The 27,552-nt window shown below is 40.0% G+C and overlaps 3 protein-coding genes across 8 annotated transcripts in view; 2 read left to right on the forward strand and 1 right to left on the reverse strand.

Moving 5' to 3' along the window:
• The first annotated feature begins 1,724 nt into the window (after positions 1–1,724).
• On the forward strand, positions 1,725–7,608 carry irak4 (interleukin-1 receptor-associated kinase 4). Of its 3 annotated transcripts, XM_041038078.1 has the most exons (12): positions 1,788–1,846; positions 2,009–2,081; positions 2,237–2,382; positions 3,460–3,621; positions 4,419–4,582; positions 4,662–4,726; positions 5,175–5,289; positions 5,377–5,486; positions 5,569–5,755; positions 6,223–6,285; positions 6,669–6,833; positions 7,168–7,608. In XM_041038078.1, exons 4-12 carry the CDS (start codon positions 3,519–3,521, stop codon positions 7,222–7,224), a joined length of 1,029 nt encoding a protein of 342 aa, XP_040894012.1. In that variant the 5' UTR covers positions 1,788–1,846; positions 2,009–2,081; positions 2,237–2,382; positions 3,460–3,518; the 3' UTR covers positions 7,225–7,608. The 3 variants fall into 3 exon arrangements, with proteins under 3 accessions (XP_040894011.1, XP_040894010.1, XP_040894012.1); XM_041038077.1 differs by having other exon boundaries at positions 1,725–2,060; XM_041038076.1 differs by having other exon boundaries at positions 1,726–2,081.
• Positions 7,602–16,144, reverse strand: twf1a (twinfilin actin-binding protein 1a). Its single transcript, XM_041038079.1, has 9 exons — positions 16,032–16,144; positions 14,200–14,280; positions 13,861–14,039; positions 12,592–12,687; positions 12,286–12,390; positions 10,121–10,246; positions 9,430–9,580; positions 9,167–9,288; positions 7,602–8,840 (listed from the first exon to the last, which is right to left on the reverse strand). The coding sequence occupies exons 1-9, from the start codon at positions 16,054–16,056 to the stop codon at positions 8,673–8,675; spliced, it is 1,053 nt and encodes a 350-aa protein (XP_040894013.1). The 5' UTR covers positions 16,057–16,144; the 3' UTR covers positions 7,602–8,672.
• A 1,847-nt stretch (positions 16,145–17,991) lies between these two features.
• tmem117 (transmembrane protein 117) overlaps positions 17,992–27,552 on the forward strand; it is a 40,942-nt gene continuing 31,381 nt past the window's right edge. For 3 of the 4 annotated variants that reach the window (XM_041039363.1, XM_041039365.1, XM_041039366.1), the window contains exons 1-2: positions 17,992–18,318; positions 19,952–20,259. In XM_041039363.1, the coding sequence (XP_040895297.1) occupies positions 19,980–20,259 (280 nt within the window). In that variant the 5' untranslated portion in view covers positions 17,992–18,318; positions 19,952–19,979. Of the gene's footprint in view, positions 18,319–19,330; positions 19,415–19,951; positions 20,260–27,552 lie in introns of those variants that run through there. The other variant, XM_041039364.1, reaches the window with a different exon arrangement.

Genomic DNA, 27,552 nt, shown 5'->3' on the forward strand with positions numbered 1-27,552 from the left:
TGTGTAGCCTCATGTAGTCTCAGAGGACTTTGGGTAGTTTTAGCTGAGCTGTGGTTTAGTACAGTCACTAGTGGCAGTAGAGTTCTAATCTTTTTACATGTGTCTGTCTGGTTTTCATGTTTGATTTTAGTTGTGATTTGTCTCAAATAAAATGTTTTCACATGCTTAGCTTTAAAGTATAATATTCTTCATGCACACAGCTTGCAAATCATCACCCCACCCATCCAGCCAAGGCCTCCAGTCCACATGGAACTGATCACAATTCAACAAACACAGTGCAAATAGCAACTAACACGCCATAAACAGATCAAATATTGCTAGTACACATAGAAAAAAACAGTACTCTAAGCACTTAAGAGAAAATGCTTCAGTTTATCTGCCAGTTTGCCAGTGGTGTTTGACACGGGTTTGGCTTGATGAGGTTGTTTGTTTCATGCAACTTTAAAGTTTGAAAAAGGAGAACAAGCGGAAGATGGCTTTTTCTTCTCTGATGTGTTTGGTGTACTTTGCCAGCATAGCCAGTGAGTGGTTTTAGCTGAACCAACTGACCTACACAGTGGGTAAAAGTTCAGTGATCTCCAGTACTTACCTGTTGCTGTTCAGCCATCAATGCCACTCATTAATCCAGATCCATGGGGGGAAAAACAGACCAGGTACTGCCAACAGAAAGAGAGTGAAATGATGAGGAGGTAGAAAAAATTAAAAAGCATAATCCAAAAAATAAAGGCAGAAGGGACAAAACAAGGCTGGTACCTGCTATTGCTCTAAAATTAGGTCTTTAGTTCTTTAATACAACACGCTTAAGTTTTCTGAAGTGCTATTTTTAACTGAGTTAGATTCAATCAATTAATTAAATCGCATTCTTGCAGACAACAGCTACAGCTTATCTGATCAGACAACAGAAGCAAGTGTAATCAAAGATGTTTTTATGTGGTTCTACAAAGAAATTAACAAAAATAAGAGTCAAAGCCATGCTAGCTGTTCTGTGATTTTGTCTTTAGGCTGTGTCAGAAGTCACTTCCCTACTGTAATATTCACATACTCTTGTCTATGTAGTGTAGAGTCATAGTGGGCCTGATGGCAGTAGAGTGAGAATATTTGGATTTAATTGTATTTGTAAATATATACAGCAGATACCACAGTGTCTACCATAGTCAGTGTCACAAAGACAATCAAAGAGGGATTTAAACATCAAAATAATAAAAACATCCATCAAGCACTAATATGCGTGGAAATGCTATTGATCACAGTGATTCAACAAGCTAAATATAATTTATATGTTGGAGAGGAAAAAGTGAAAAAGTAAATTATGGAAACAGAAGTCATAACCATGCACCTGCAGTGGTAAGAAAAGTATAGGCAGAAGAGTCAAAAATCATGGGACTAATTTAATTTAAGTTAAAAAAGGAATAACATCTCTTTTTTAAAACCATATTCTCAAACATTCATCAACTATAGGTGGTTTCAAAGAGTGGAGTGTCTTTATTGTCCACATGAGGGCGTCCTAGCACCATGAACCTATAAACAACCAGCGGCTCTGTGAGAGTCTTTCTCTTTCTGACTCAGTCTCTGACAAAAAGGTTGAAAACACAAACACGGTGTTTATAATGTGCTCTTACCGACAAACACATGGCACACAGTCGAGTTTCTGAGCCTCTTCTACTTTCACTGCCTTTTATTTCCGCTTTGTAGGTGGAGACTTTTGGACCTGATGCGTTACGTTTGGGGAAGTTGCACAATTTCGGAAAGACACATTTGACTGGTGTGTGAGCGAAATGTCAGTTTGCCTGTGTTGTGCATTTATGGGTGCAGTCAGTGGAGGAAAATAAACATCTACAACGGCTCTGTAAGTTGTACAACATGTCCGTGTAGCTGTCTGATAACCTCCACACTCGGGTTCTGCCAGTAGTTTCACGTACAATGAATAATTCAGTAACTTCCGCTACTTACATTCGAAACCTCAGCTATAGTTTACTTCGCAAGTTGTCCGATTTTTTGGATCCTCAAGACAGGTGGAAAGATGTCATTGTATCCATACGGAAGCCGAGCGGGGAGCTGAGGTACTCACAGCATCATGTGAGGTAGGTTTTTATAGCTAGTGACATGGCCGACAAGCTTCTATCAATCTATCAATCTACCTATCTACCTATCTCTCTCTCTCTCTCTCTCTCTCTCTCTCTCTCTCTCTCTCTCTCTCTCTATCTATCTATCTATCTATCTATCTCTTTCCTTCCAGGCGATTTGAAGGCCTTGTTGCTCAGGGGAGAAGTCCCACAGTGGAGCTGCTGAATGACTGGGGGACCACCAACAGCACAGTGGGTGAACTTGTGGACATTTTGAGGGGCCACAAGCTACTGGCTGCTGCTAGTGTTCTGCTACCTGGTATGATTTATAAAACCACTTCAAAGTAACAAGCACAGACTTCATAATAAGCCTGCACCATTTATCTGCAGCCAGTTCTTGATGATATGCAATATTCAACAGTATTACCTAATCCTCAAATCACATATTAACATCTACAGTGTCTGAATCAAACAGTGAATTCTCCTCCATATACCAGTTTTTTTTCCAGTCTTAAAGTTCTGTCCAAAATGTTCAGTGAGTGAGCAGAGAAACGTGGACTCTATTCATTAAACGATGTTTGTTTTATTACATTGATTGACCAGGGGCTATGTACAAAAAACATCAATCCCATACAAAGGAAAGAAAAGCTTTGTACCAGATTTAGCTACTGACTACTCTCCATATCCAGTCCCTGGGCTCTTAAAGGTCAAATGATCCCTGGGAAATGCCAAACTGCAACAACAAGGAACACCTTAGATGTTGCTAAAGTGTAACCTCAACTAATATCAGTAACTTTAATTTAAGTTTAAGTTGCAGTGGATAGACAATGGAAAGAAATACAGGTCCTGAATGCCAACAAGTACCAAAGCCGACCATCATACATCCAGTTTTATAATGAATTTTATTTTTGTTCCATACAATTAAAGAGCCCTTTCCCATACAATAATACCACATTCATATAAAGACTTGCAGCATTGGAATTCATGGTCTAAAGAAAGTCAAGTAAATGTTGCATAATGCATCCTAAGCATGTACTGAAACAGACTACACAAAATATGTTTTATATATATATATATATATATATATATATATATATATATATATATATATATATATATATATATATATATATAGAGAGAGAGAGAGAGAGAGAGAGAGAGAGAGAGAGAAAATAGAAATCTACAACATAAAACCTATTATACAGCACATTTTTATTTGTGTTTGTGTGTGGTCTGAATAATCATATAATGTTTTTTATTCCATTCCATTACTTAATTTCATTATGTATTTCTTTTAACTCACATAACTGGATGTGGACTTTGAGTAAACAACAAAGACCATGCTTTTGATGTGTATGATTTGATTTTTTTTTTTTTTCTTTAAATCCACACACAGTGGAAGAGGCCACCCCAGCAAAGGCACAACCGCCCTCTGCAGTAGAAGAAATAGACAGTATGCTTCCAACGCGGGTACTGGAAGAGAGAGAGACGCAGCAGACCCCTGCCAGCTCTGTCCTGCAGCCACAAGTTCAGGAGAGCAGTGAACCAGGACACACAGGTGGTTGTGCTTTCAAATCTGAGTTAATCTATATTTTAAGATGATTTTTTGAGATGTACTAACACAGTCTCTTGTAGAGAGCGTGATTTCTGACTTCTTTTTTGCATATATGATGATGAAGTTTGTGAAGCACTCAAAGCCTACGTTTTAATAACCTTATTTGCATGTTTTAACTGAAATGTCATACTCCCCTTATGTGGGGAAGTTCCACAACATTTGGGTCAATTAAGAATTAGCTAAGCTATTTCTAAATAGGAAGTGGTTGAAGTAATGTTCAGATCTTTTACTTAAGTGAGAGCTGCAATACCACAGTGTAAAAATACTCCATTACAAGTAAAAGTTCTGTATTCAAAATCCAAAAGGAACAGTGCAGAAATTTTATCAGCAAAATGTACTCGTTATAAAAATAGTTACATTAATATCTGAGTAGCATTTCAATGATGATATCATATTTTATAATCTGTTACTATGTTTTGTGTGTAAAATCTTAATCTGCAAAGTTTAAAAGCTGAAGTGGAGGTAGAAAGTTGTATAAAATGGGCATTCTCCATGGAAATACCTCATGATTGTACTTTGATACAGCAGATGGGTAAATATACGTAGCTACTTCTAACCACTATAAATAAAGGCAGTTGTATCTTAGTTCCTGAAAATGTGACATCTTGATTTCCACACAAGCAAAACTGAATGTTGCTGCTTCCTAGAAAAACTGTGAATTTACATAATTGACCAGCAGGTGGAAGCAGTGGGGGCTTTACCAGAAAAATTAACATGACAGTTTCCTGTGTGTCCTTCAGAGAGTTTCTCCAGCTTCTTGTACAATGAGCTGATGGAGATTACCGGCAATTTCGATGACCGTCCCATGTCAGACGGCGGCAGCAGACTCGGAGAGGGAGGCTTTGGCACTGTATACAAAGGTCTCCTGAATGACAAACCTGTTGCAGTTAAAAAGCTCAATCCAGTAAGTGACAGCATTCTCACACAAAGCTCCTTCCTCTGTAGATGTTATAAATCACAACGCAAAATGTTACCTCATTTAGATGGACGACATTTCCCTGGATGAGCTGCAAGTTCAATTTCATCAAGAGATCCAAACTCTGAAATTGTAAGTTTCATCTTCTGTCTAAATCCTTGTTTATCAGTTTGCTTTAAAGTGACTCACAGACACCTCATAAACATTACATTTCATTAGGTAGTGCAGGCAAACTGTTGGCATCTTACTCATAGTAATGGAACTTGAGAGAGTGAAAAGATAAACTGTTTTTGGAAAAGCAGCCTGTAGTGAGTGGGGCATCATGGACAATCACACCCAATTATTCTAATTACTATAATTAACTGGAGAGTAAACAGAATTGTTTGATACAGATCTTGGTCAGACTTCCTTTTTGTGTTGTTGTGGGGTTTGTACTAATGACAATTGCTGAAGCAACAATAAGAAGCAAGTGTATTTCCCAAAATGTAGAAGTATTTCTTTAAGCTCAGCATATTTTTAGAACAATGATTCATAAATTCGTAAGTACAGGTCTGATTTGATGAGACTGTTTGTTCCACAGGTTGAAACATGAGAACTTGGTTGACATGGTTGGATTTTCCTGTGATGGGCAGCACCCGTGTTTGGTGTATGCCTTTATGGCCAATGGTTCCTTACTAGACCGACTAGCTTGCTTGGTAAGCACCATCTAGATTGCAGACTCTACCTTCTAGTACTTGAGCTTTCACATGGATAGTTCAGTTGAATGTTCTTTGTCCTTTTAGGACGATAGTCCTCCACTGTCCTGGCGACAGAGATGCTTGATAGCTGAAGGGACAGCAAGAGGCTTGGAGTATCTGCACTGCAACCATCATGTCCACAGGGATGTTAAAAGGTACACAAAGTTATAGTAGACTAACTATAGTCTCATGTGTTAGTTTAGTCAAGAAGTGCTCATCATTTTTTTTCCTTGTCAGTGCAAACATCCTGTTAGATGAAAAATTTGTGGCAAAGATCTCAGACTTTGGGCTGACGAGAGCGTCGGCCAAACGGACATCAACGACTATGATGACGGAGAGGATTGTGGGGACCCGTGCATACATGGCACCTGAGGCCCTCAGAGGAGAGATCACACCAAAATCTGATGTCTTCAGCTTTGGAGTGGTGGGCTTTCTGCAGACACACATGCACCCACAGATGGGGATATTATGTCAGGAAAAGAGAAACTGCAGGTGTAATGTAAAACATAGAGCACAGCTCAGCACTTCATTTGAGTGCAAGGTTCTCCCAAACTACTGACACACACACAATTGCAGGACACAAACATTATAGTATACATTTCTTCCCACTTGTGAAAATAGAGCTGTATTTGTGTATCATCTGTCATTATTTCACACTAAAAATTCATGATCAGTTTAGGAACACAGGTGTATGTAAAATATATTATCCACTGTATGACAGAGGTTGAATGATTTATAAAGAAAACCTACCTGGCCTTTCATATAGTACACTAGCTTGTATGTCTTATTAGGACAGCTGTGGAAACACTGCAGTGTCTGTGTGTCTGGGGTAATAAAGGTTTTCTGTCGTCCAGAGCCGTGTGATTGACCCCATCTCTCTGCCATCTACAGGTGTTGCTAGAAATATTGTCTGGACTCCCGCCAGCCAGCGAAAACCGGGAGCCACAGTTCTTGGTAAGCACCACAAAAGAGGCTTTCACTGTGCGGCTATCAAGCAACAGTCTGTGATTACATCTTATTAAAGACTTTGCATTTAATTAGTGAGCGAGCGTTATCGGTTAGTAGTCATTAAAAGAGTAACTGAAAATTGATTGGAAGCCAAGTTTCATCTGTGTGGATCAAATGCTGAGCAACTTGAGCTGCTATTCAGATGGTAATACACAAATCCATTTTTTGGACTGTACAGCCAATGAAAATGGACACCTCAGATCAAGTTTCTTCAGCATGACAAAAGCAATGACCCTAACTTGAAAACTAAGCAATATTTTTCTCAAATCATGGCTTTTAAAGTTCACCGCTGCCTTCCGTCACCTGTAGCATGATTTCCCCTCCCCCAGATGGAGATTAGGTATGATATAGATGACGAAGACGAGGAGCTGACTCTGGAGGACTTTCTGGACAAAAAGATGAGAGACTGGGAGATGAGCCAGGTGGAGACTACCTACTCTTTGGCTTGTAACTGTCTCCATGAAAGGAAGAACAGACGGCCAGTCATCAAACAGGTACGGTGAGGAAAGACACTGGCAGATGTGAAGATATATTGTTATAGTTTCTCTGTTGGCATCGACACCACTTTCTGTATGTCACCTTGAGCTTTAAACAAAGTCTTCAATCAACAGTTTCCATTCTGTGCAGTGAACTGAGAAACAGCATGACTTTGTCATCTATATATATGTGTGTGTGTGTGTGAGACACATATATAAGTCTTGATTATAGGAAATATCTTTCTGTATCTGAGTTCTCGTCTGAATGACAAAATACAAAAGTTCATGTGTTTTTATTTGTTGACTATTTCAGTCATTAATATTAATTAGTCATTAATATTTGTCCTACCAGGTTGTGACAGAGCTTGAAGGGGTTGTCAAAAGCTTATCACTGGATGTTCAGGCGTAGCATTCCAGAGAAGATACAAGACGTCTAAACCTGCTCCAATCAATGCACACACTGATTAAATACATTTCCTTATCAACATTTACATATAAATGAATGTTTGTTGACTGTGACTGACAAAAAAGTATTTTTTTCATCAATTTTTTCTATAATAATAGTTTTTACCTTATTTTAGAAAATTTACTATAATTTTTGTTAAGAAGCATGTAGCTCTGTTTTTACCATTGTGTAAGTGTTTAAGTACTGTGGTACGCTGTAATAGCATTAAGTATTCTGATGGACTGATATCTTGAAAAGGCTCCTGACAATGTTTCTTGCCAATGTCTCCACCATGTATTTATTGCAAACACAGAAAAAGGAATAAAATGAAACGGTAAATGTGTGATTTAAATATTTTTATTCTTTTAAAAGAAAGATTTGTAAGAAAACAAATAAGACCAAACATGATTTTTCTTTTCTATTATAATTATCACTGTATGAATATAAAGGGATTTTCCCTTCAAAACATGAGGTGAGCTTAGTAGTTTGCCTAATATTAATCAGCAGACCAGTGGATGTGGCAACATTTTGATCAAGGTACTTATAGAACTCCCTTTCCTATCCGGATGCTTGGCTTTCCCTCTTGTATGGGAACCAGCAAAGTATGAGTAGCTTCCTCTTAGTGAAATCTGAGATGTATTGATGTAATATTTTTGGAAGCCCCTGTTCTTTCCACTGTGATCCTCACCAACACTGACAATCACCAGAACAGACCAGACTGTTTCTTAATCATAGAGCATCACACAGCTACAATATGTACATTTACAGCACTTGCATAGAAAAATAAGTTTCTCAGCAGATGATTTTTTTTATGTAAACCACAGTTATATCAAAAAAGAAGTAAATTTTCCAATATAAAATGCACTGTTAAAATGAATCAACAGACACAAGTGGGATAGTTATATCTTTTCTGCTTTGGAGCACCACATTGTGCAAACAGTAGGAGACAAATGGAGAACACATTAAACATGGAAACATTAATTGACACAGACTTAAGGAATGCAAGTTAAGAATTCGAGCGTGTGAACTCAAAATGGGGGATTTTCATCATATTGGCGTAAGTTCACAGTTGCACTAACATTTTTTTTTAAGTCTCAGAGCTGGCAACAATGTAAAAACCTCAAGTTTGACTTGTTTGGGCCTCTGAATCATTGTAAATTAATTTTTGTCAATGTACTAACATACATAAATATGCTTCCATTTGGCAAGCTACAAATGGAACTTCTGAAGTGTGTCATTGCTCAGTTGTCCTTGGCGTGCATAGTTGGGTCTCTGGGTGACATATATGGGAATTTGAGGTTGTTGTCTTATTCTTTTAAACAAGCGTGTCAAATATGATTTCCCCCATCACAGGAATGTTCCACTGTGGAACGTGCTCAGGGTGGAGGTGGTGATCGGGTGCTGAGGTCTGTTTAATCTTCCTCCTCTCCCTCTGCGGGTGGTCGGGTGATGCGGCGGCCACCCCTCTTCCCCGCGGGACCTTTGGGCTTGGCGAAGGCCTGCTTGTGTGCATGCTGTTTGGGATGCACCTCCTCATACAGGAAATCACTGGTCAGTTCGTCCCCATTATCAATCTCCAACTGGAAAGCAGAAAGAAAATGTGAGCTGATGAACCAGAACCAACTTCAACTCACGCTCTCCAAGGATCATCTCTCTCTCTCGCTCTCTCTCTCTCTCTCTTTTTAGCAACTAAGGGATGTTTTTGATATCCATCAGTTACAAATACCATTTCAAACCCTGTATGACCCATACTACTCAGATTACCTCTTGAATTTAATTCTTAAATCATTCTTAAAGCCGATGAAAACTATTTCAGTGGCTTCACTTCATTGTTTTTCAAAGTTTCTGGAAAACAGACTCTTATACTGTTAATCACAATCGTTTATCATGATTAAATGTTTCTCACCTTTTTCTCAATCTCAATCTGGAGTTTATTTTCCACCATGTCAACCAATGGATTTTTGCAACTGGAATACAGCATCCTCTCTCGGATGCTACACTTGTACCCGGGCATAGAATAAATGAAGACTGTAAAGCAAAAAGGACAATGAGAGGAACAAAGGACACATTCAGTAGCATTCAGAGCAACATTAAAAAAACGAAAAATACTGTACAGAAGTAATATGGGGCGTGTCAGCTGTTCACCATCACTTGTGAGAATCTATTCACCTGTGGACTCTAGGTAGTCGCCTTCATGGGAATGTTTGTAGAGGAAGAAGTGGTAACGTGCAGATTCTTTAGGGATTCTCATTGGCAGGTCTTTCACCTCTGTTGGCTCAGTGCTGCACAACCGAATCAGCTCCTGTTCAGCGTCTACTTGCTGTTGACAAAGGAAATAAAAAGCTACTCTCAGGTTGGTGGGTCTGCAATTGTGATCTCAAAATCCCTGCTTTGAATTCCAGACCAACCAGGAAGATCTGGGTGTGGCCAGTGAATAGCAAACCATTTCCCCTCCATCTCAGGTGCGTTTGAGTAAAACACTCAGTCATCAGTTGCTGATGTGCTGCTCAGCAGTCAGAACTAAACCGTCAGTGGATAAAGGGAACAAAACGCTGCTTTCTTGAAAAGCTTTTAGGCCCAGCAAACAAAAAGGGAACCGAAACAATGCCACAAGAGTAACACAATTATTCCTTTGTACTTTGCACTGATCCGATCTTGTGACATGAACCCTTTGAATTTCAATGAGAAGCATTTACACAAAGGCTTTTTGGGCAAAATGAGTCATTGTGTCAGACTGTAAACAGGTCCTGACCAAAAACATGTCCATCTCACCAAACAATGTAAGATAAAAGACAGAGAACTGATTTGCTTATCCAAAGTGTTGGCCTGGCAATAGTTACCTTTTCTCTTAGGAACTCACCAGTTGCACATAGTTAATTTTCTTGTCTCTAAATCGTTCAAGTGCTGCAACAGCGTCTTTGTGAACAGGGAAAGCCACTCCCTGCAGAGTCTGCTGCTTGGTGTCCACGCTGATGTCCGTCTGCACCTGAACATGCCACAAACATGGACACAAACACACACACACACGTAACAGAAAAACATGAGGCACCTGAGCTTTCTATTGTCCCACCACGGTCACTATGGTACACTAAACAAAAACAGTTATGGAAATTAGGTCATTAATTAGGTAGCACTTAAACAGATGACTGAATCTCCAAAGAGAATCTGTGGTTTACAGACATGAGCACTCATAAAGAGCTCTGCAGTTTCTTCTATATTTATCTATCTATCTATATATATATAGAAAGAGAGAGAGAGAGAGAGAGAGAGAGAGAGAGAGAGAAAGATAGATAGAGAGAAAGATAGAGATATATATAGATACACACACACACACACACACACCTAGATGCTACTGTGACCACATTACGTGACACTACATTATGATGTGGACTTTTCCAAGTTACAGGAAGGACAAATGCTACTATTAAATTCAGCTCAAATCCTTGAAGTCAATCATACAAGGGGTCAAACCAATGTTCTTTCAAAGTATTAACACTTTTCCATTGATTATTTTTGTGACTTGTGAAATAAAATAAATGTTCTTCATTTTACTCATCAGAAAGTAAAAAGGTTACAAGTGCTACAAGCAGCTTGAATGCTAGAGCATGATGATTACAGATGAGGTGCTTGTTTCAGAAGTGACGAGGCGCCTCCATGAAAATCACAGAAAACTGAAAATGCTGGGGGGGATTACACTGATGGATTGCATCTATTTTTAGAGCGCTGTTCCCACAAAATGAAGTGCCGTGCAAACATGATTGAGCCTCCGATGTAGCTACCTCGCTTACCAAAAAGGATTGCGGGTCTTTTATCCATCTGCTTAGTAAAAGGCAGGAAGTCTCCAAGGCAAGGCAATGATAAATATTTCAAAGCCTCTTTTTCATCCAGGCCGTACAGATTAATGGTATATTATCTTCTTTCAACAGCTGGTCAAGTGGGACGAGCACAAGCCTCACTTCCCATTTGCTCTGCTGCTTTTAATTGACCATACTTTGGAGAGGGGCTGCACTACTCACAGCACTTCCATATATGGTAAGACAGAAAGCTCTTGTTTATGTGGCAGACTGGGAAGGCAGTAATCGGAACAGGTTGTTTCTCAGAAAAAAAAAAAGTTCATTTGGTTTCATTTATAGGAACAGTCTACCGAAGTCGAAAAATTAAAACTTCACATGCTGCTTTTTTAACTTTATCTCTGGTGGAGTCTTTCTGTCTGGCACAGGCCTAAAGCCCTTCACATCAGCATTGTAAATACCGCCAGCGTCGTTAGCAGCATGCAGTGAATATCACCTTACAGTATTTCTCTTATCACTACAACCAACAAAGGCAAAGCGCAATGATACAGCTCACCTGTGCTCCATGCTAGAATCACTGCCAAGTACTCAAAGCTACAGAGCACTCTTATTTGCATGTAGCTCTCTCCACATGGAAATATTTGACATGATCACTCATAAAGAGCTCTTCTTTAACTACTTTGCTGTGCAGGCTGAACAGGGTTTACAACAGTAAACAAGACTTTTTTTTGGCACTCTGAGGGTGCGCGGTACAAGCCTAATAGATTCATCCTTGCCAGCATCCTGCCGTTCCAATGCATCAGCATCTTTGCACTGTGTTGATACTGCCAGGCAAGCATATGCACAGTTGCACTGCTGCTGACCTTGTGTTGTTTGGAAGGATGCATTGCTGGCCTTCACTGGTACTCGGCACCATTTCAGGTGGGCTTTACAGCTCACACGCAGGAGATGTGATTAGGAGGAAAACTGCTGTGAGCTGATGTAAGCTATTTTTTCACCCAGTGAAGCCTCAATGTGTGAAGATGACGTACCAACCCTTTCCAGAACTGAAACAGAGAACAAGCCTAATCTACGCCCACTTCAGAAAACTACACGCCATACCCCCTGTAAACAGGCAGTGGTGTCTATATACACAAGAACTGCAAAGTACATTACTTCCTTTGAGATAATCTCAGAAGAATGATCTCTAAGAAATGAATTAGAGTAACCTTTCTGAGTTTGTGTGTATTTTTACCTCATTTAGTTTAATCTGCCTCAGTTCCTCCTCTGCTGCAGTGAGGGGCAAGGGAGCCGCCTGCGAGGTCAGATATTTCCTGTATCCACTAAGATTCAAATCATCCTGGGGGCCAAAAAAAAATGGCACAATCACACATCACACAGCAATACATACTGACACAACTGTACATCACTGTGCATATCAGTTGCCATAAACGTATGAGACCGAGGCTTAAGGCCTCTGAAGCTTCTGAGTGATACTTGAGTGTATAAATAGTGTATAAATCAGCTGTTCACGTCCTTTCAAACAATCAGTCTTACCAACCTTTGTGGTACCAAAAATCTCATCCTTGATGTGCCCGCCTCCAAACTCTTTCTTCAGGGTGGCTCTGGTAGCAGCATATAACATTTTATGTCGCACCTGTTAAGAACAGGAAGAAAATGCTTATTATTTCAAAAGCTTGAAAAAAAAATAAAGTCTTAAGAGAATTTTTTTGATGGCCTGAAATTTTATTTATTCATCTTTTCCTTCTTTCTTTTTGCTATTAAGAATGTTTATGAGTGACTATTATGGAAATAATAAAGAAGAATAAAGAATACAGGGACGTAAAAACAGGCATTCATGTTCTATGCCCGAATATAACTTCAACTGTGCTTCGTGGTTGCTTATATTCTTGCAAACACCTCACTGATCAAAGATTACATGTGGAGTTTCTTGTACCAAAGCTTTAGTTTACATTCAGTGTTACCTGAGGTGTAAAAAACGTGTTGAATGCATTTCCTCCCACATAAGACATATGTGCTTGTAAGCAGTCTTCTTCTTCTTCCCTACCCACTCATGAAAAGACTGCTCCATAGAGCAACGAGTGGTGAAAAACTCTACAGGGTACCCTCTGAAGCCTGTGATTTCAGGGTATATAAATACAGTTGACTTGATACACTAAATCAAAAAATTAGACATCACTTTGGCAGAATCAGAACAAAAATACACCAAACCAATGCAAGGCAGCGAGCACAAAAATTGTGAAATGATTTTGCAACTTCCAGACAAGCCTCAACCTGAAGCACTGTGCTCAGAGCCAGGGGGCAGGAATGTTAAGCTCAGCTATGTCTTTCACAAAGTGAATTTGAGCTCAGGTCCACATATTCAGGACCTGCTACAATACCCCAGATAGCATTTTATTATGGTACTGGCCTCTCCTTGCAACATTCCTCTTTCCACTGCTACTGAAACAACATTTGAATGTTGGTTATTTTAAATCGCTGTGACTCTACGCTAAAAGTGGTTCATCAAGTTTCGGTGGAATCAAATGACAATGACTTAGGGGACATTGTATGAGTCAAGAACAGCAAGTAAATGCAAAACACACATTTGCAGAACAAAGAGCAACACTGTGATAATCCTGTATCGCCTAAACGCACTAAGGAGGTTCATTTTAAGTCAGGGATAAGATGTTTAGGATGACTGCCATGTTATTTGGTACACACATACTGCCCTGATGTGGTAAACCCCACCCATCTCATACTCAAAGCAGAGGAGGGTAAATACCATGCAGTGTGGACAGCTATTCATTAAAGCCAGTAGTTTTCTTACAGTAGAGTGGTCTGGTGACCAGGCCAGGAAGACCCACTCATAGCCCTGGTTGTTAGTGGAGTCCAGTCGATACAGAATGTAGCAGGGCACATCATCCTCAAGGAGTGGCAGCACTAAGGAATCATACTCCTGATCCCATTTCTTTGATGCTTTCCTGGTGGCGCCCAGAGTCAGCTGCTCTGGAAAGCAGATGTGTGCAACAAGAAACTTCAGCTGTGCATGGACTTGTTAGTATTGCCGACATTCTAATGTCAGCCTTTGAAGTACTCTGGGTGGAAGTATGAGTTAAAAGTCTTCTTGGCAGAGGAAGCTGTAAACAAACTCTGGGATACTGCTTACCATCCTCAATGATGATCTTTAAGACTCGATATTGGTCTCCGCTCCTGGCACTGGCAAAGATATCCTTCACATCATTACCCGCTGAAAAAAGACAGAGAAGGGGTCAGTCTATGATTAAACAGTTGCTTCCTTAACAACACTTTTCCTGGTATGGCCATGTTAAGACCTGGATTCTATTTCATGTAAAAGCTACATAAAACACCCAGATGTTAGACATTATACAAAGAATATGCTATTATCCTCATATGTGAATTTAATAACATATAGTTAGTTATTTTGCCTCTAAACAGACTGTCAGAAACTTTTTGTTCTTTTATCTGGGTGACAACAAAAAAATATATAATGATTAGTTATGATAACCAGAAGACAAATAATAATCATAATAAAAGTACACTACAGTTTGTTGGCTTTCAGTCTGGAGGCTCAGGAACAGATGTGACTGAAGGCTGACAACCTTTGAACCCAGGCCCTAGCATAATCAAACTTATCTCCAATTTGCATTCAAACCACAGTGGTGGTGATTTTAACTGCAGTGACTCTGCAGTTTTCATTCTAGCAACCCTGTCAAAGCTGGGGAACGGGCCCAACTACAGATGTACAGACGAGTGATGAATAAAAGTAAAAACCTGAATAAATGAGTGGAAAAACGAATTTAGATACTTCCACACAGGTGCACTGCATGGTACAGTTAAGCAGTTAACATCTAATCATGCTCTATAGCATGTATAAAAATTCTGAGCCAGCCCAACTGATTCTGATTTTGTATCAAGATGGCCAGAGGAAAAGATCTAAATGACAGTGAAAGGGTTCATTGTTGAGGCACAGATGGCAGGAGCTTCGGTCACAAAGACTGATCAACTGGCTGGTGTTTGAAGACACTTTATGTTGTTTTTTCCTTTTTTTTAATTTAAGATAAATCATACCAGAAGGTTAGAGTACAACAACAGTTTCCGGTAACACAGACAGGGAGGATGAATTATTAGAAATCATGATTATTTTAAACTTTATTGTGCATTCAAGCACTGGGATTCACTTTGATTTTTCGTGTAGTCTAGTAAAAAAATAAGCTAAGAGTTTTGAATGATATAAAAACTTTATTGTTCTTCAGAATAATTACACTAATTTTGACAGGGGGGTAAATCACATCGGTTCAACACAACTGATAATGTTCAAATTCACATTTATGATCATTTATATCAAGACCAGTGTTGAACGGTGGGATGAGGTTAGTACATACATTTACCATCGCTACACCTCTATGTTTATTATTAACTCAGCTAAATTGCACATTGTTTTACCGCAGGCTAAACAAATTGTGAACACAGGCTATAAACAATTCTGCTGCAGTCGTATATAAAAGGGCACTCCGCCCTGCTGAAACCCATTTTTATAATGACAGTGCAGGTAACGCCAGTGCTATTCTCATATTTATAGGAATACCGGCCGGTCTGCCAGGCCAGCAGTTTGTTTAAATGAAGGCGTCGCCCATCCATTCAGAGGGCTAAACTAACATTTCAAGATTTAAGCTCCGTATACAGTATAAAAGGCTACTATACCGTGAAAAAAAGACAGCGCAGCAGAGATTTAGGCGGCCCGTAAACTGACCGAAGACTTCGAGATTATGCCTCATAGTACTGAAAGTGCCCAAACAGGGCACCGCTGGTCACACACATCTCGGTAGCCTAGAGCTAGCTAGGAGTGGCTAGCTAACTTGACGCTAGCTTCTCGTTGCAATGAATTGCTGCAGGTACTTAAAGCTCGTCCGGGAATCACACAGTGGCACAGCAAAATACGTAAAGAAAGAGACACTGAAAGCGGAGAAACGCATCTACCTTGAATGCCCGTCTGATGTGACATTGTGTCTTTCGTCGGATAAAGGGTTGATGCAGCTGATCAGGCGAAACCAGGGCAGAAAAGCAGGAAGTGGACTACATCGACAAGACCCGCCCCAGTTCTGTCGTCATCAACATCAAAATCACATGACACACTTTTAAACCGGATTTTTTAATTTATGCCTATATTTAGTAATAGTCAAACAAAAAAAAGTGCTTTACAAGAGTAAGAAAAAAAATATTAGAAATGAAAGAAGAATGAATGTACATATTTATGTAGAAGTATTCAGAATATCAAAACACAGAAACATTATCAGAAAAATGTATTTAAAGTATCAAAGGAATGGACGGTTTGAAATAACTGATATTTAACATTGTGCTGTTTCATACGTATCCATTCGTCATATTTTATAAGCATATTATTTCTTGGTATGGTAGATCTGTGAATTTCCCCTAGGGGATGAATAAAGTATCTTTCTGAATCGGAATCGGAATCACGTTTATTGCCATGTAAGTGAAAGGGTTTCACATTACTAGGAATTTGCATTGGTGATTTGGTGCATACATAGAAAGTAACTTCAATAAGAGTCATGTAATATTAAAAAAAAACTATACAACAACTACTCCTATTACTTATAATAATTATAAGAGTCGATCATAATGAAAAAACTATCATTTAAATACCGTTTGTACACTAATACTTATATTGTGGTTGCAAGTAAAAAGGTGGGTAAACTATATAAGCTGTAATTTTGCACTGAAACATAGTATGATGTGAAATAATATATTGCTGTGGTATTTGTATGCTTAAGCACTTAAAGGAATATTGAATTGGTTCTTTTGGTATATTTCCCGGTTGGATCAGATTAAAGCAAGTCTGTCAGTTATTTTTATTTTATTTTCCATTTTGACTCTCTGATCAGTGATAACGGGGAGATGTCCGGCTCTCATGGCTGCAGATCCTATTTGGCGTGAAATCCTGCAACATCTGGAGGCCACCGGGCTTCCTGTCTCTGCTCTAGGTCCCTCCTCCCTCCTCGTTAAATAAATAAATAAATAGATTTGATAGCAGCATCATCCTGTCACCAAAAGAAATCTCAGCTCCGTCAAGCGAGACAGACACACGTAGAGTCATAACGGAAGCGTTGTGAATCTGTCTTCAAATTAAGGATATCCATTGTGTCGCTTTAAGAACACTTCGACAGCTAAAACTGGTATTCAAGCATCGTAACAGTTTATAATATAATAATAAATGATATACAACAAACAATAAAATGCAAATAATATATAAACTATGCATTTAAGCCTTTGCAAGTTATTCGGTCAACTGTGCGTTTTGTCAGCCAAATGGATGTGTTGCATTTTAAGTATTATGTATACAATACATAATTTGAGACAGAAAATCTAATTTCTGACATGGCTGAAATTCGGTGGGCCATGCGAGTATGTGTTTTAATTTACGTATAAATAATATATTTTAAAGAACAATATTCAAATGTCAGCTTCAGTGATATAAAAAGGTCTAACTTACTTTTAAACCACTTGTCAATGAACGTTTACACAGTCAGTCTTAAGTGACGTGTGTCCCACTTTATGAAGGAATTTCAACATTAGAAAAATAAACAAATAAATACACGCATTGTACTTATTACATAGGAATAGAAACTAATACAAAAAAAACTTAAAAGTTAACAACTTGTTATTCTATTATTATTCAAATAACTATGCTTTTTAGTATGGAATTTTATTTATTTGTAAGTTAAAACTCAGTTTTCCTACTCAGTTAATATATTTGGAGAGCCACAGACAAAAAACTTTCTCCGCATTCATCACGTTTTATTTTGAAAGGTATGAGCGGAAGTGCTACTTTTGTTTTGGCTCTACTTCGGCGCTGGTGAATCAACGTGTTGTGACCACTTTGAGTTGCACTGATGCTATGCGCGCTGTGCAGATCCAGATATCTCCATCCACGCCGCAGCAGCAGCAGCATCGTCCCACCAGCCGCCCAGAAACTGCACCGTCTGGCGGGAACCCGCTGACGAAGCACCGCCCGGCTGAGCTAGCCCGCCCGGCGCATGGATGGTCCAGCACAATGGCAGAGGATTCGGGGGTGCCTCTGTCGTATTCCAACAACAGGTCGCATGGATAATCCCTCTACAACCCTCCCGTATCATCTCGTGTTTGGGATGATTAGAGCGCCACTGTCGGCTTGATGTGGCAGGAGAGCCGTGCGGGAGCGGGGCTTGTCGTCCTGGCGGTCGACTGAGAGGAAAACGGCGTGGAGCAGGTACATTGATGGTTTCATTTAGCGCACATGCACTAATAATACCGGGATGCGGGCAGGTAGGATTTCCCAGAATCTCGGCCGTCCCGGATCTCTCATGGTGCACCGACAAATCAAGTTGTATAATCAGATCATTCCAGTCAAGCTTGTTGTGTTATCTCCGAGAGACGCAGGGTCTGCGATGTGACATTTGGCGTCATCCCTGTTGTGACATTAGAGAGGATGTGAGCGGTCTCAGAGTGGTTTAACACCATTCAGAAATTGCCAGAACTGGCATCATAGTGACTTGACTCTTAGTGACATGAACAGGATAATGAAGATGATCATGAGATCACACATCTTGAAAAATTATTGCATTTCCAATATTGTGTAAGTTATAGCCCACTATGCCATACTGTATTCCCCCTGCTGATGAGTCCCTTCTGTGTCCTGTTTGCATGTTCTTCCTCGTAGGTGTCCTTTGAGGAGTCCCACTCTATGCATGTTAGGGACTCTCCCTCCACAGACACTGGCCCCAAACAGGGAGCAGATCCCCCATCACAGAGAAGGGTGGCCCACTCCTCTTAACGGTTAATACTGGACAAACAGGAGAAGCTAATTCTGCATTTTACTTGGATAATTAAGTGATTCCACCAATATAAGTGGGCTCACTAGCTTAGCACCACTCAAGGTGGCAGAGACAAACATGATGCCGGTGAAATTTAATAGCCACACGGGTGTTCCACTGTGGAAGCTCTATTTCTGATGCCATTACATCATTTAAAATTCCCACTGTGGGGTATTTTAGGAAACGGTGTCAAAACAGGGAACTGGTTTGGGAAGTTCAGTCTAACAAAGTCAGACCAGCCACAGGGGGCCACAGCGAGAGAGTTCAGAGCGAAGTTTATGGGTGTATTATAATAGTTGGGTATAAAAATAAAGAGGGACGGACTGTCGAGAAGTTACTCAAGCGCTGCTTGGGAGGTGTTCCTGAGCAAAGCAAAAGTGAAATGCTGCCACAATATTTTTTGGGGAGCACAGAGCAGACAGGCTGAGAGGATAAGCCTTTTAAAAGCCAGTACTTTACAGCTAAGCGCTTCAAGAACTCTACCTTATCCAGGTATGACACATACACCGCAGCTTGTTTTGCGGAATTTGAAGCTTGAACTTCTGTGTTTTGAAGAGCAGCTTCTTGTTGATTGTGAGCTTCATAAACCTCATTAACTTTTCACCAATTTCACCCGTTTTCATTCTGTTGATTCTTTGCTGTGTTGGCATCACTAACCAGTCAGATGAGAACCCCTCTGTCATGTTTGTATGATAAACTTAGCGTCAATAGGAAAGCCTGTCTTTGCACAAAGAAACCTCCATGTAGGTGTGTTATTGGCACAGTCACTGAACTATTTAAATTGTCTGACTTTAGCGTAATCCAAATCTGTACCAAACCTCTGTGATATTCCTAACACTAATCTGAGTCTGAGAGATGTTTTCACTCTAATCTGCCCTGCTGATTTGAGTGTAATGTAATCTGACTGAAAGAAGCACTTTCTCTTTTCCTCTCTCTCTCTCTCTCTCTCTCTCTCTCTCTCTCTCTCTCTCTCTCTCTCTCTCTCTCTCTCTCTCTGTGTGTGTCTCTCTCTCTCTCTCTGACTCCCAGGTGTCGTGTGGCTGGGGGGCTCAGCAGGATGGAAATAGATGCCCGTTTTCGCTACTATTTCCAGCATCCGTGGTCGCGTCTCATCGTGGCCTACCTTGTCACCTTCTTTAACTTCCTCATCTTTGCAGAGGACCCCGTTTCTCACAGTCAGACAGAGGCTCATATGATTGTGGTGGGCAACTGCTTCTCCTTCCTGTTCAACAAGTATCCTGGCCTTGGATGGAACATCCTGAAAGTAATATGCTGGATACTGGCCATTATCACTGGCCTGTTAGCTGGGAAGTTTATATTCCACCGCCAGCTCTTTGGTAAGTCATGCGCACAATAATGCAGTGGAATGTGCAGAGTAATGGCTCTGCTGAGGGAGGGAACCTTCCTCCTGAGTTGTTTTTGTTGTGGCTGTACATTTTGTTGTGAAGGACCTTTTTACACACCACTTTTTGTGAATAGTAATGTAAATGAAGGAGATTGTCATATCTCTCATCTTTGTTTCTTTACTCCAGCACTCATCCTTTCATGATAACTCTTCCCACTTATCATTAGATCTGGGTCAAACAGTATTTGTAAATCTCTTCTGTTGTTATTACACTCTTGTCAATGTGGGCCGCAGTTAATGATTATTTTCTTGATTAATCCATTGGTCGAATAAATAGACAAAGAAATAAAGAAAAATGCCCACCGCAGGTTTTTAACGCCCAAGATAATTCCATGTAATTGCTTGTTTTTAACCAACACTTATAAACCTGAAATCTATCATAAAGAACAAGAGAAACTCTGTAAATGTTTGGCATTTTGATTTCAGCTCTGGGTGAATGTAGATTAGTGAGGCTACAGCAAAGTTTAGACAATTATAGGAAAATATTACAGTCAGTCAATGCAGTACATTAGAGATTTATTAGTTCCAATGATGCTTGTTTGGATGCTTGTTAGCCTGGGGACACTTAAATGGGACAGAGCTATCACTGACCATGCAATGGCAGGTCAACATGTCTGCTGGGAAAGCGGCCTGTTAGGAGTTGTCATGGCAATGAAAGTGTGGTAAATAACACCAATGGTGATCTGAGTTCGGTGTCAGTGTCCAGGTAAACCACAGCAGGGACCAGTTTGCAAGATGCAACAGCAGCACACTGATATACATAAATGGAAAAAGAACCATCATTACTTAATGTTGTTTAACTGCACCTGTGCTTTTCCTGCCATGACTTGTTATGACAATTTGAGAACCTCTGCAGCACAACACATCCATCACCTCTGTATGCTACATATTTTAGTCAGTGCTCATGTTGCTCACTTCCTTCACCTCTCACACCTCCTCGGTACATTTCCTCTTCTTTTTTTTTTTCCACCCTCTTGCCATCTTTCTCGCCTCTTCTCACAACGTCAACCTTTTCTCTCTCGTCGCTCTCTTGCCATCTTGACTCTTTCCATTTCACTCCGCTCTCATAAGGCTGTGACTCTAATCTCATCAGCCCTTCATTTGTTGAAACTGTGCAGTGGTTTGCAGTGCTTCCTATTCAACTCACACATTTCATTTCCTACTCACTTCACAACTCATTTAGGCCTGGATATTATTGGCCACCCTGGCTTATCTTCTTGGAGTGAACCACTAATGATTATAATTGGAGGGCAGAGAGAGTGGGGGGCGGGTGTGCTCTGTGAGTGATCATCTTCTCTTGGCTTAAATAGAAAGCCAAGAGGCACGATGACATTATACTTTCTGCAAATATCGAATCCTCACTAAGAGGGGAAATGGAACATGGCTTTGAGGGCTGTGTTTTCCTGTGCACGGTGGACAGTTAGTGGATCTGATAATACCAGCTGTTCTGCCTTCTCAAGTTGCAATCGTTTAATTGAATTCCTGCTTCCTTACTCAGGATCTGTGACAAAGTTTTTCTTCCTTTGGGTCAGGACGCCACATAGGGTCACTTGATACTGTTTACATACAGTGTCCACTGAGATTTCTAGGGCTAAGATAAAGAATTGAATTTGAAGTAAACTGACTAATGTCACATTCATATAATATTGTTCAAACCACAATTACAAGCATCCAAGTGGGATCCCATTCTGCCAGCGTTGTGTGAATGCAACACAAAAGCTAAGATTTGTCTTGTTTATGCTAAGATAAGCTAATTTCCCGTTGGTTCTAGATTCATATGTATTGTACAAACATGAGAGTGATATCAATTGTCTCATCTTAACTCTTGGTGAGATAATAAATAACAGTGTCGACATACGAGACATGCTGGGGCATTAGGTTAACAGAGCTTCAGCAGCAGCTTCAGTCTTCTGTGTGTACATAGGATGCATTTGGGTACAGCATTGAGTGTGGGTCACACGCTTTTTTGGCAGCCCTCAGAGCCCAACAGTTTTCACAGGGACTATTTCTTCAGTAGAAAGTAGTTCCAACAAAAAGATTTTGCAGTGAGGTCTGTGGATTATCCAAAGTAACCAGGACTCCGTTTCTGGAAAGACAAACTATTGTGCAGAAATCTGACAGAGGAATAACCCAAACGTGGGCAAATAAAACCACAGCTATCTGTATAACAACTTACCAGAAGTGTGAGATACTGTTCTTGTAATTTAGGTAAGAGGACCCTTTTAAACCTTTTCAGTTGTATTTATGTGTATCATTTGATTGTATCACACAGTCAGTAATCTGCAAGCTGGAGTGCCTCAGTGTATTACTCCACCAGCATTTTCTGGCATTTTCTCATTTGCGTGACTCATGATAGTAAAGTAGGTGCTTCATCACATGAACTTTAGTTAGTGAGGTTTTACACTAAGGCACAGTGTATCTGGATCAGGGTCTATACACTTATATTGGCTTGAGGGTATGAAGGACAGAAAGAGAGCAGCTCATCCTGCAGCCAGATACAACTAATGCACTTCAACAAGCCTCCAAACAGATGGTTTGTGTTTCTGTGTGTCAGTGTGTGTGTTTGTAAGTGAAAGAGTGGTTATGTTTTGTGCGTGTGCATGTGTGAATGTGTTTGGGTATGTGTGAGTGAACAGGTCCACGTGTGTGTGTGTGTGTACTGTGAGAGTTGAGCATGTAGGAAAAGATGGAGGGTTAGAGAGGCGATTTGTGTCCTGCACAACATTTCAGTAAAGCAGTTATGTAATCACAAGCCAGGTAGGGCATAAGAGCTGCAGCATAGAACCAGACCCACTGTAAAATTTATCATCTATTATAGATCTGTCACGCAGGCCCACATGTCCCACCTACTGCACATCATGTCTCTATTAAAGCCGTGCAGATCTTTATCCACTGCTCTTCTGCTCTCTCTGATGTGTAGGCAGGCAGTGGGAACACTTCTGGATAGGAACACAGTCCATGCAAAGGCCTGAGTACCTGAAAAAGCACTTTGGAATCACAGGCTGTGGCTGTTGAGTTTTCTGGAGACACATTTGGAGAATGTGTTCTTTGATGCAGTTTTACAAATTGCATAACTGGAATAATTGTCCAGCTCGTGCAGTTCTGCTTAACTTCACATCAATTTGTCACAAACCTGGAAACAGACGTTGTTTTTGAAAGCCTACACATCCACTGCGTCATTTATCATTTATGATGGCCTAGAAAATCTTTTTACATTTTACAGTGGATTACACCTCCATCTCCCCGCTCTAGTGATTAGTGTTTTTTTTTTCCTGGATTTCCCCCCTCAGAAACCCACACAAATATTAATCCACTTGCTGCATTCAGTTATATTTTTCTGTCATGTTGCTCTTTCGAGTAGTCCGGGGTTGCTTTGCATTGTTCTCCGTTTGCCTCTGTTGGAGAAAAACAGAATGAACCCCAGAAGATGAATAGCTTGTGACAGATTATGTGACTTAAGACTGCATTCGAGGTTCAAGGAACAACCTGTGCTGTTCCATTCAGCCACTCAAGGCTATGTGTGCTCTCTAATAGAGTGGGCGGTAGCCAGTGACTTCTGGTCATTCAGACAGAGACTGGCTGTCATTCTGCATTAAATCGTAGGTCGCACTGGGTGTGTGAGCTGTCTATGTCACCTTTAGTGTGGTTTGTTTGCATTCAACCCTGGATTAGATTAAGCCGCCTTTTTAAATTGTAAGGCAAAGACTTGTCAGTGGTTTGCTTCTATTTTTCACTCACATTTGAAGAAAAATGTGTTTTACTCTGTTGCTTCTAGTGGAAGCGCATTGGAAACACTATGAGTCGTACCCTCATTGGATTCTTAAAAATGTCTTTTTTGTTCTTACTCAGATGGCATATAAATGTCTTTGAAAAGGCATTTATAAAAGGCTCTTGGCTTCTCATACAATAAAGATTAGTAGAATCAATCATTAGGTTTAATTTGACAGAGTCTGAAAGTGAGGCTGCAAGACAAGTCAATAATTCACTAGTAAAAGCTCTGTCTTACATACGCACTCACTCAAAGACTGAAAAATAGAGATGGATTTTGGGGCATTTTTTGAAAAAAAAAAATCATTGATTTAAGTTGGCAGATGTCAATCTGATCCATAGTCAAGGGGAAATAAGAGAAAGGAAACTTAAACCTTTACCGTCCAACATTCATGATTCCCATGTCGAACAAAGCAAGACCGCTACTGGTCAAATACTCACTTTCTTGCTAAGTGCTGGATGAGAAAATCAATGCAACCATCAAATCTGTGTCTTATGAAGCTACAGCAAGCAGCCTTTATTTGAGGTTAGCGCAAAGACCAGAAACAGAGAAACAACTAGCCTGGTTCTGTCCAAAGAGGACAAGATCCACCTCTAAAATCTCAAAGTAACTGTAGAGGGATATTTTAATAGGCATATTTTGTTATCAGGACACAGCCAAATCAAAGTGGTATTTGTCACAACTAGAGGGGGCAAGGACTTGGACCCAAACGCACGACCCAAAGACGTAATCAAAATAATAGTTTTTATTCTAACAAAGTATCAAATAATAACCATCCAAATGTGCGAAAAGGTAATGAAACAAAAATACAAAACGTGAACACAAAATCACTCTTGCGAGGAAAAAGGCAAAAACCAACTTGACAAAGTAACAAAAAAACACTGAAAAAAACAATAGCAAGGACCAAGAGAAAGTATCAAAATATAAAGACCTGACTTGACAGGGATTTAAACATGGACTAAACTCTGGTTCTCTGATGAAATGACAAGAGCAAGAGACAAAACGTGTGACACCGGCATGAGACAAAAACCAACTAACAAGAACACAGGGAAACAACGAGACTTAAATACACAAGGCAAGGGGCAACAGGTGAAACCAATTAGGGCAGGGCAGACAATCACAGATGGCGGGAAACAAGACAAAGATAGGAAGTGGATCAAGACAAGATACACAAGGGGCCATGACTTCAAACTAAACAGGAACTATAAACAAAACTTAACAAACTGAATCTGAAAAGGTCCAAATGTCCACAAAAGAGATCATAACATAACAAAAAGGGCTCAGAAAACAGCCCCCTTAGGGGCTAGTCATGACAGTATTGATCCTTTTTATTTAATTCTCAGCAAGAAAGCAACTTAAAGTGTGCATCCAAAAATATGTTGAACTGTTCTTTTGGTCTGATATTGAAATTGTTTTTTGAAATATTGTTTTGGTAACAGATTTTTTTGTGATGAGCAGACATTACCCTTGTGTCTAGTGTTGAGTTATATAATGTTTCTAACAACTAGTTATTTGTTCCGCACTGATGCAGCACCACAGCTCTAAAGCTCTGTGTCATGGGCCTACCTTTTCAGTAAATGACTATCTTACCGCCCATCTCCATAATGGCAGAAGTGAAACTGCTTCTCGTTTCTCTCTCAGTCTGTGCTGTCTCAGTCCCTAGATTAGCATAATATATTCACCTATCTCTTCCCGAGGCTTTGCGGATTCTAAAAGGTAAATTGAAGGGTAATTCTGAGTCATGTGGAGTGCCGTCCTAACTGGATTAGACACTGCTTTGCATGTTATTACAGACACTTACATTCAATCAAACTCTGACGGCTCGTCTCCACTTGGATGAGTCATTGGAAGCTGCAGAATTATGTGAACAGCCCAAGAAAAGGTGACAGTAATGTGAAAACTGTGAACACCGCTGGACTTTCTGCTGAGCTCTGTGTGTGTCAGAGAGTGAGAGACGTGTCATTGGTTGCTCTGTTGTTGGAATGCCTCTCGCCCCCCTTTGCCTGATCTTGGTGATTGTAGCCTGCAGGCTGCCAACTGGGTTCTGTCATATGTTATTACTGTGCCACTCAAAGGCTGAGATGGCTTCTGTATGGCACTGTGTGGCTGCGGGTCAAAGTGGTGTGAGTCCATGCGTGTGCATGTGGGAGTGGGAGTGGGAGTGGATTGGTGGGTGGCAGGATTGGGCCTCTCGGCATGCTTTGTGTGTGTGTGTGTGTGTGTGTGTGGCTGTGGGGTATTTTATTGTCCGTGTGTGTTGCTGTCGAGAGTAAATTAATGTCTCTGCATCTATTCATACTCATCCTAGAATCATTAGTCTTTTAATTTATTATCAGGAAATTATTCAGTGATGATTAAGATAATGGATTTGTTGTTAAAGTAATTTATCAAACATATTTTAACTTTGCAATGTTTAATATAAGGAGAGCTGGTGATTATTGTTGTTACTGATAAATCTGTTGATATTTTTGTTGCTGTTTATTAATTGATAGTTTTAGTAAAAAAATACCTGAAAAATCCTGAAAAATACCCATCACAGTTTCCAGAATAGCAGCAGACCTTCACATTTGCTAAGCTACAACCTGCATTTTTACTCCATAAATGTCCTTTGACTGACCAATCAATCGTTTCTTCACTAGACTGAGGTATATTTTTTCATTCTCCATCTAAGTCTGACTCTGTTCTGGCATCTCAACAGTGTCATTCAGAAATCATAATCATCAGCTTCATAACTATTCAGCCTACAGCAAACTTATGGTGGCCTGTGGAGCTGTGTGTTACACACTCTCTCCTTCAATTCAGGCCTGTCTCTATTAGCTGGCCTCAGAGGCTGCCGCCCTCCTCTGTAAATAATGTATGATTGCTCTGGTGTCAGTACACTGCTGTGCCCCTGCAGCCTGAATTTATAGCACCTCTGTCTTACAGTTTGAAGCTGCTCTTGGAAGTCGACGTCTTTGATTCATTTTAGAGCAGTTTGCATTTATGTGAGGTTATATTGTTGTCTGGGAATAAAAGCAGCTTAAACACTCCATATAATGTTTGTACTTGTTGTCTAACACTGTTTGCTCCAACAGCAGCATTATGTGAATAAAGTAAAGAATTAATTCTGCGGAGCTTTTTAGCAACTTTCAGCTCATTGTTTTTGTTTAACAGCCAACAAGGGTCTCACCACTCTCATCAACCTTGTTTGCAGCAGCAGGCATCTATTTTCTGTGAAAAAAAAAGAAACTGGTAAACCCAATGCATGCTACCTGCTCAGCATCAAACAGCAGGCACAAAGTGAGCTACTAGCTTGTGCAAATAGTGGAGCAATTAGCTGCTAAAAACACAGATAATTTCATCAGAATTTGGTGAAGAACAAAATTAAGTGTAAAGGAGAGTGAATATAATTTATAAGCCATATCAACCATATTAAAGTTTATAAAATGATGTTAGTGTTGTGCGTGTATCTTATTG

This window comes from Toxotes jaculatrix, chromosome 5 (assembly GCF_017976425.1).
Source record: "Toxotes jaculatrix isolate fToxJac2 chromosome 5, fToxJac2.pri, whole genome shotgun sequence".
NCBI classification, from domain to species: domain Eukaryota; kingdom Metazoa; phylum Chordata; class Actinopteri; family Toxotidae; genus Toxotes; species Toxotes jaculatrix.